General features: G+C 50.1%; 1 protein-coding gene across 1 annotated transcript; it reads right to left on the bottom strand.

Moving 5' to 3' along the window:
- Positions 1-8,090: 8,090 nt before the first annotated feature.
- On the bottom strand, positions 8,091-9,254 carry LOC101652747 (septin-9). The gene has a single exon (XM_004710987.3). It carries the CDS (start codon positions 9,231-9,233, stop codon positions 8,226-8,228), a length of 1,008 nt encoding a protein of 335 aa, XP_004711044.1. The 5' UTR covers positions 9,234-9,254; the 3' UTR covers positions 8,091-8,225.
- Between the last annotated feature and the right edge of the window lie 227 nt (positions 9,255-9,481).

The following is a 9,481-nucleotide window of genomic DNA, read 5'->3' as shown; positions in this document are numbered from 1 at the left end:
ATCCCTCCGCCTTTCCATTAGCCCCACATGTGATTATCGGCCAGGTTGGCACAATTAACTAACTCAATCCACCCCTAGCTCATGCTTAGGCACCTCGCTCCCAGGCAAGGAGCTCAGACCACCTTCTCGCGGCTGACATGCCCACCTCAAGTGGGGGCGGGGGGCAGCTTCAGAACGTGCAGCCTTCCTGTCGGCCACTTGCAAAGGTCATCTTGTCTTCAGGGCTGCCCTGGTTTTGTAGGCCTGCTGGTGCACTGGCTGAAGTGCTCAGCTACGAACAAAAAAGCTACCAGCTGCTCCTTGGTCTGCTTCCATCATGATTTACAGCCTTGGAAACCCAGTGCGGGCAGATCTACTCTGTCCGACAGGGTCGTACATATTACCTACGAGTGGACTCGACAGCAATGGGTCACCGTGGGAGGCTGGACTGAGAGTATTCATTGAGCGATGTTTCAGCAGGCCCAAGCTGAAACGCTTTCCTTTGAGCTGTGGGGAGCTCTTTGGTACCAGAGCATCCTTGGTGCCCACCTTGGTACCAGAGCATCCATTCTGTAATAGTCTAAAGAGCAGAGTGATTAGGTTTAGGGCCCATCCTACTGTGGTCTAATGTCTTAACATCGTAAAAGAAACTTCATTGCAAACAGGGCCGTGCTTACAGGTACAACAGGCATGAGGACTGTCACCTATCTTTGGGGGTGGGGGCACAATCCAGTCCCTACCATGTACCTGCCCCAATGACTGGGTGACGGAGGGTCGGGGATCATGCAATAGTCCTCCTGGCTCTCCTGGTTGGGGGTGCACTTTTTCTCTTAGAAGCATGTCGAGCGAATCACTGCCTTGAAAAACCAAACCCAACTCGCAGCCATCGAGTACATTCTGACTCAGAGTGAGTCTTCCGTGCAGGGCAGACCAACGCCTGTGGGTTTCCGAGACTGCGACTCTTAGGAGAATTGAAGTAGAAAGCTCTGCCTTCTCCCGAGGAGCCCCCGGGGCTCCTGCTATCCTGTTGGCCTGGACTAAACTTGGAAGAGCAGAGTTCACCACACCTAGGCTGAGGAATGTGTCTATATTCCAGCCCCCAGATGTTTGTAAGGCTACTTTTGTGCCCCACGTAGTTCTGCTTTGAGTTGCCCACCCCCTGCCGAGAATTTGCATTTCCATCCCAGACATATTGAATCAGAATCTACATTTTAACAAGACTTACTCAGTATGTTTGGGGTGGAAATATCAATCCTCCAAAGGGGTCAAACCGAACGAACTGCTTTGAAGCCCTGTGATAAAGCCCCTAGGTGAAAGGATGAAAAACTTGAGAGTCACACCCAAGACTGGTGGTGTACAAGCTGGGCTGCTGAGTGCAAGGTCGGTAGTTCAAAACTACCAGCCACTCCATGGGAGAAAGATGAGGCTTTCTACTACGGTAAAGAGTTAGTCTCGGAAACTCACAGGGGCCGTTCTATCCTGTCCTGTAGGGTCGCTGTGTGTTAGCATTGACTTGATGTCAGTGAGCTTGTTTTTTGAGCTTCCGAGAAGGCTGAATTCTCAGCCCAGACCAAGCTGCTGCCCTAATAGAATTTACTGTGATAATTTAAACTCATAACGTGCTTGGCAGAATTATCATGTAGAGTAGCTTACGAGTCACCCGTGGCTACTGAGCACTGGAGATGCAGCTAGTGCAGCAGCAGAACTGAGAATCTAAGGAAAAGTGAGGGATCGATGGTCAATCATTTTGCCTGGCCTGGGGCAGCAAGTCTGCGTTCACGGTCATTCCTATGGCGTCATCATGGCATCACCTTGTAGAACACACACCTGGAATCAGTTAGGAATCCAAACTTATGTGAACACCCACTTGGGTGCATCAGATCTCCAATAAAATACGTGACCAAAGCTACCGCGGTGGGAGAGGAAGGAGACCTCGCCCCTGTGCACCAAACCAAGCCCCTCGCCGTCTCATCAATGCTGGCGCACAGCGACTCTGTCGGACCGAGTAGAACTGTCCCTGTGGGTTTCTGAGACTGTACCTCTTTGTGGAAAGCTCCATCTCCTTCCCTCAGGGGCTGGTGGCTTTGAACTACTGACTTTGTGGTTAGCAGCCCCCCTTGTAAGCACTACACTACCAGGGCTCCTTCTTCTTGGTCTGCCGTACACGTGCCACCTCCAGAGACAGTAACACTAGAGGGACGTCTTCACCTCAGAATCAGGAAAATGCGGTGTCTGTAATGACAGGAGGAAGACATAAAACCAAACCCACTGCTATTGGCTATCCTGACTCGTGCCTCCCCATCCGGTCAGAGTAGAACTCTGCCCGAGAGCACTTTCAATGGCTGTGATGTACTGGAAGTAGGTCACCAGACCCCTTTCTTCCGAGATACTTCTGGGTGGATTTGAACAGCCAACCTGGCAGCGAGTTACCAAGCACTTAACCATGTGCATGACTCAAGGGCTCCAAGGAGAAAGGTGAGGAAGGGGTCCTCGTAGTAGCAAGTGCCACAGGCACCACGGAAACGCAGGCAACAAAAATAGATGATGACCACAAGCGGCATAAAAAATATACTCAAGGCAAAACTACCCTGTTTCCCTGAAAATAAGACAGCGTCTGCTTTTAATTTTTGCTCCCAAAGATGCACTAGGTCTTATTTTTCCATGAAGAAGAATACACTATACATTTATTGTTACATTGTTTTATTAAAAGAGACCCCACACTTCCTGTGTGCTGCGGCTGCGCTGCGGCCAACAGTGAGCTGTGCAGTGGTGCCCGCCACTACGGTCCAGAGTCCAAAGTTACGGTAGCTTTGGGGGACCTTATTTTCGGGGAGGTCTTATTTTCGGGGCGGGTGCCTTATATTTCAGCGAGAGGCAAACGTGTAAGTAGGTCTTATTTTCGGGGGATGTCTTACTTTCAGGGAAACAGGGTATTAGGCCAAACAGCTCACATGGCTCTCATAGAGCTTGAGCGTGAAGTGCAGGACAAGCAATGGAGTCTGAGATCAAGATCCGATTCTCCCTTCAAGATCAAAGCATGTCTTAGAAGGGAGCTGCTGGTCTCTGAGAGAAGCAGATAAAGGGAGAAAGTTACTGCTCGTAACGATTGTCTCAGGTGCTTTTCTTTCTGCAAACAACGCATCTCAAACCCAAACCCAAACCCATTGCCCTCCAGTTGATTGTGACTCAGAGACCCTACCGGGCAATGCTGAACTACCCCCATTGAGTTTCTGGACTGTCACTCTTGATGTAAGCGGACAGCCTCGTCTTCCTCCTGGGCAGAGGCTGGTGCGTTCGAACTGCGTTTGACCTCTTGGCTCGCAATTGAGCACTTAACCACTGCGCCACTGCGCAATTGAGCACTTAACCATGGCTCCATGATGAATATAGCAATGAGGAAAAAAAAGTCAAAGTGAAACAAACAAGGCATTAAAATATTTTAGAAAGAAATGCAAAATGGCTAACACTTATAAAGAAATGTCTGGTGTTTAGATATGGGAACTCTCTTTCCCTGAAAAAAGCACCTTCGCCCAATTCATGCCCTGAAGGGCTGCAGTAAATGAGGCATAGCGGAGCATGGGGAAACTGGGGTCATGGCCAACACCCCTTTGGTTTCGCTATAAAGCACCTCTCAACAAACAAGCCCTCGTCTGATCTGTGCTCCGCACGATTACTCTCGCTGAACTCTCTGAAGGTCAGGAGCAGCCCTGCAGATGAGGAGAGAGCAGCCACGGCTTGTGCGAGGATGCAGACTGCTGGACCACCAGCCACTGCAGAGCCGTCCCCGGGCTTCAACCCGGCTCATTCTGGTCAGCCCTGCAGAGAACTTGCATGTCCATCCTAGACAGGGAGCCCTAAGGGTCCCCTGGTGGACAGAGTGAATCTGTGGTGGAAGGCCTGCCTCGCAGGTCGCTGGGCTCTGGCTGGGGTCAGGGATGAAGACAGACAGCTCCTTGACTCAGGACTGTAGTTGCAAACTCAGGCTCTTGGGCCATATTCAACCTCAGAATACAGGTTGCTTGCCCCACAGGGTACTATTTTTTACAAACAGCCATTTTAAATTTGTTCTAGTTTTTAATATCTCCTACTTTCTTTTTGATTGAAGTTTTCCCCTCTTTTACTTTGTAATTCTTGTTAGCTTCTTCTTCTTCTAATCATTTTACTGGGGACTCGTACAACTCTTATCACAATCCATACATACAAAAATTGTGTCATGCACATTTGTACATTTGTTGCCATCATCATTCACAAAACATTTGCTTTCTACTTGAGCCCTTGGTATCAGCTCCTCCCCCATGAACCCTTGATAGCTTATAAATTATCATTATTTTTCATGTCTTCACTGTCTAACGTCTCCTTTCACCCACTCTTCTATTGTTCATCCTCCAGGGAGGGGATTATATATTGATCCTTGTAATCAGTGCTCACTTTCCACTCCACCCTCCTGGTATTGCCACTCTCACCACCGTCCTGAGGGGTTCATCTGTCCTGGATTCTGTGTTTCCAGTTCCTATCTGTACCAGTGTACATCCTCTGGTCTAGCCAAATTTGTAAGGTAGAATTGGGATCATGATAGTGGGGGAAGGAAGAAGCATTAAAGAACTAGAGGAAAGTTGTATGTTTCATTGTTGCTACACTGCACCCTGACTGGCTTGTCTCCTCCCCACAACCCTTCTGTAAGGGGATGTCCAGTTGCCTACAGATGGGCTTTGGGTCTGTACTCTGCACTCCCCCTCATTCACAATGATACGATTTTTTGTTCTTTGATGCCTAAAACCTGATCCTATTGACACCTTGACTATACAGGCTGGTGTGCTTTTTCCATGTGGACTTTGTTGTTTCTCAACTAGATGGCTGCTGGTTTATCTTCAAGCCTTTAAGACCCCAGACACTAGATCTTTTGATAGCCGGGCTCCATCAGCTTTCTTCACCACATTTGCTGTGCACCTGCTTTGTCTTCAGTGATTGTGTTGGGAAGGTGAGCATCATGGAATGCTGGTTTAATAGAACAAAGTGTCCTCACGGTTACATTGCCCTTGATCAAACCCTACCAGGGCTCCTACACCCTCCTCACCACCAATTTTGGAGCTTCTATTGGTTTATTTTTTGAATGCTTTTCTATATATGAAATCCAGGAGAGGTAAATCCAGAGACAGTAGCTGGATGAATGGTGTCTTGGGGGTGTCGCAGGGAAAGTGAGGGGAAATAGAGAGCTACTGACAGTAAGCACAAGAAAGAAGAACATGTTCTGAAATTGAATGGGGTGAGGATTGTACAACTCCTCATGATATGATTGAACTATTGAATGATATGATACCTGAATTATGTGCCAATAAAACTAATTTTTAAAAAATGAGCAAAAATGAAGCCAACTCTTTAAAAACCCAAATTCTTCTTTCTCTTAAAAAAAAAATCATATCAAACTGAGCCACCTTCCCGTGTGGTGTCGATCAGCTGAAGCGGAATGGCCACTGTCCGCTTAGATGGGCAGGGCTCCCCCACCCCCTCCACGGGCCCTTGGATACCCCACTGCCACCCTGCACATTTGCAATGTTGTTTTTCTTCTGCTGAGGAACTATTTCTCCGGTGTCTCTATTAAAACAGGAGCCGCAGACGTTAAACCACGAGTTTCTACGGAAATTGGAGACTGCATTCCTTCTATGTATTAAAGATGATTCATTCCTACAGGTGTCGTGTGCAAGGTGTGTTTCTGTCCAGTGTTTTGACCCCTGCTCTGTTCTCTTATTTTCATGACTTGCCCAGTCCTTCTCAAGGCACTGAACAATTGCAGGTGCCCAAGTCAGAGGTTCAGATGTAAAGGGACACTGTTACATGGGAGAAGGGTGGGCACAAAGACGAGGCCCTAAAAAGACCAATGTTCACTCATTAGAACCAGGATCCAGGGTGCCAGCCAACTGAGCTGACGATTCGGCTTTCAGTAAGCTCTGTCGCTGTGCTCAGCATCCTGGTAAGCACTTAAAGGGGCCTCTCCTCCCCTGTGCTGCACACAGGGTAAATCTGCTGCACACAACCTCCTTACAGTGTTGCAAAGCAAGGGTGTTACTTTGAAGACTAAGGTGCGTCTGACCAAGCCATGGTATTTTCCGTTGCCTCATCTGCCTGTGAGAGTTGGCCATTGAAGAAGGACCCTGGAAGAGGAATCCATGTGTTTGAATGGTGGTGCTGGTGATGAGTGTTGAAAGGACCATGGACTGACCTGGGTCTGACACACAGCTCTGTCTTAGAAGTACAGCCAGCGTGCCCCTTAGAGGCAAAGGGGACAAGACTTCCAATGTCTCCCATCCATTGGACATGCTGTCAGGAGGATGGGGGAAGAGGGGCTGCGCAGAAGAGGGCAGCCCTCCATGAGATGAAATGCCCCAGAGCCTGCAGGCCCGGGCTCTGGCATAGGAGCAGGGGGAGGGTGGCGCCGCACTGGGCGGTGTCTGGTTCTGTTGTGCACAGGGTCGCTATGGGGCAGAACCCATTTGATGACACCTCACAGCAACAATTGCTCCCCGAAATAGCTCTCCTCTGGCGGCCCTACAGGGTCGCTGTGAATCAGAACAGACTCGAGGGCAGTAGGTTTGGAATTTGGGGGGGATTCTAAGCCATTTCACAGATGAGAAATACGAAGCCCAGCAAAGCTAAGCCACTCACTTCAGGTCATGGGATTAGTAAGCGGGAAGGTCAGGATGGAAACCCCAAGGCCCACCACTCATGAGGGTCCCGCTGCGCATGGGCATCTGAAACACCAAGGGAGACGTTTCGAAACACGAGCGAGCTCGGGCTTCCCCTGAGGGGGTCTGGACATCTCTGCTTTGGACAAAGCTCCCCAGCCCCACATGCAGAGCCTTCGCCGCCGTGAAGAACCAGCGTGTGACATCTCCTGGTAGACGGAATGAGCACTGGCGTGCACTCGCCAAGGCCAGTGAACCGTTTCCCATTAGCTGGTGTCACCGTGACTGCCTTCCAGCAGTCCTTCACAATGCAGACGTCTGTCTGCTCCAGTCCTTCACTCTGTCAGACCTCCAGAGGCAGCGTCTGTCCCAGCAGCTGAAAAGGAGCTCTTCCACGGGACCAGTGACTGGATGTTCTGCAGACAGCCCGGTGTTCCGGGCACTTTCTTCAAGGAATGCAGGAAGGAGAGAGCCCTGGCTTGGAGGAGTGCTGGGGGTGGTGGTGGGGGTGTCGGCATGTGAGCTACCTAATGTCATGGGGTCATCGGGTGGGTGACTTAGAGTGATCACACATGTAAATGCTGTGGGATCCGAACTCTTATACCTAAAAGACCTGCATCTGGAAGCCAACAAGAAGCAGAAAGGAGGTAGAGAGGGCTCTGGGCAGCCACAGGGAGGTCATACCTGAAATTAAAGACGTGCCTTTCACCAATCCAAAGTTCATTTATTCCCTCTCTGGACCAGTCCGATCAGTGAAAGATTCACTGTCTGACGTGGCAGAGCTGGTGTTGTCTCAGTCAAGAACAGCCATCACACTTCTCCTAAGCACCTGGGGTGTTTTCAGAGCATGTGGATCTTGTATCACGTACATCTTCTTGCCTTGGCCACTAGGAAGCTCAGGGCCACATTTCTAAATCACTTTTAGCCTGCATTGAGCATACATTTCTTTCTTAGTTTTACAATTCTTCTCTTAATTCTTTTCCTAATTCTTCAGTAGATCAATTCATTTTAAATCACTACAGTAAGGACATCTTAGAAAACGACATCCTTTTTATCTCTTCGTTGTTGTTTTGTGTATGCTTGCTTTGACACTGTTAACCTTGTCTCACTGTTGGAAATGAGGAGAGCCATGGAGAGCTGGGGGCAGCAAACTCTCACTGTAAGGGCCTCTCACTGAAACCAGACCCATTGCCAGCAAGTCAGCTCAGAGTCAAGGTGACCCAAGGTTGCAAACCTTTATGGAGACAGACTGCAGAGTCTTGTCCTGCAGAGCAGCTCGGGGTGCAAACTGCCAAGCATGCGCTTACCTGCTGCTCCACCAGGACTTTGGTAAAGGCCCAGGCAGGACATATTTTAGGATTTGCAGGCCATTTCGTGTGCCTCTGTCGCATGTTCTCCTGTATTTTGTATTTTTTTTTTTTTTGAGACAGGTGATCTTGTTACTGGGCAGCGTGTAGGGGCGGGGCGATGACAAGTGGAGAAATTATATAAAATAAAACAAACAGGGCGGGGCGGACGGCGGGCGGGCAGCCTGGGGGTGGGGCGGGGCGGGGCTGGCGGGCGGGGTTACATCTCCTGTGCATCTGGGTCCTTGTCCTCGACGCCGTTGGACAGGAGGCTGCTGCCCTCGTGGAGGCGCTTCACCCGGTACGCTTCGAAGTGGATGCTGCTGGTGATGTCCTTGATGTTCTGCATGTGCGTCCTGATGAGGAGGTCTCGCAGGTAGGCAAACTCGCAGTGCGTGGTGTTCTCCACTTCGATGGTGCCCCACTTGGTCTTCCTGCCCAGAATCCTCTTCCCATTGACCTGGTACTCGTGGTCACTGCCCACCACGGCAAACGGAATCATCTCTCGGAACTTCTCGTTCACCAGCCGGTCCTCGGAGTCCTCGTCGAACTCCTTCTGGGGGTACACGTCGATGCCGTTGGACAGGAGATCTGCTGTGATCCGCTGTTTGAAGTAGACCCTCTCATCCAGGGTCAGCATGTCGGCCTTGGCAATGACCGGGACGATGTTGACCACTTTGCTCAGGCGCTTCATGAACTCAATGTCCAGTGGCCGGAGGGCGTGGCCAGTGGCCGGGATGAAGTAGAGGCAGCAGTGCACACGCGTGTCCGGGATGCGCTTCTTGCGGTTGATGTTGACCTCCTCCTGCAGGTACTTCTCGTATTGGTCGTTGATGAACTTCATGATGGGCTGCCAGCAATTCTCATTGTTGATGTGGTCCCCGAAACCTGGAGTGTCAATCACCGTCAGCTTCATCCGGACGCCCTTCTCCTCAATATCGTGCGTGATGGACTTGATCTCGATGGTTTTGGGGATGCGCTCCTCTGAGGCGGGCTGCACGGACTTCCGGCTGATTTTGGATTTGAAGAGCGTGTTGATTAAGGTGGATTTCCCTAAGCCGCTCTGCCCGACCACCATGATGTTGAACTCAAAGCCCTGCTTCATAGCCTTTCTCCGCATCTGCTCCAGGATCGAGTCGATGCCCACGTAGCCGAAGTCCACGGGCGCCTTCTCATTTCGTGGTGCGGGGGCCTGTTTCAGCCCTCCCTCCCTGGGGGTGTCAGCCATGTCGCCGGGAGCCGCCTCAAAGGCTTTCTATCTGCTGGGGTGCTCCAGGCCCAAAGCTGTATTTTGTATTTTAAAGACTCTTTAAAAATGTCAAAGCCACGCTCAGCCGGCAAGGCATAGAAAAACAGGTGCCATCATTTGCTGACTCCTGATACTGGTTTTTAAGAAGTGAAACTAATTTACTCAAAGATAACACAATTAAAATCACGGTGTACATCCTTTAAGACATTTTTCAATGCATGTTTTCT

This window comes from Echinops telfairi, unplaced genomic scaffold (genome assembly GCF_000313985.2).
Source record: "Echinops telfairi isolate 266 unplaced genomic scaffold, ASM31398v2 ScPeMD7_7410;HRSCAF=8448, whole genome shotgun sequence".
Classification (NCBI taxonomy): domain Eukaryota; kingdom Metazoa; phylum Chordata; class Mammalia; order Afrosoricida; family Tenrecidae; genus Echinops; species Echinops telfairi.
The sequence above is the reverse complement of the archived record's forward strand: the minus strand, read 5'-3'. Positions and strand labels throughout refer to the sequence as shown.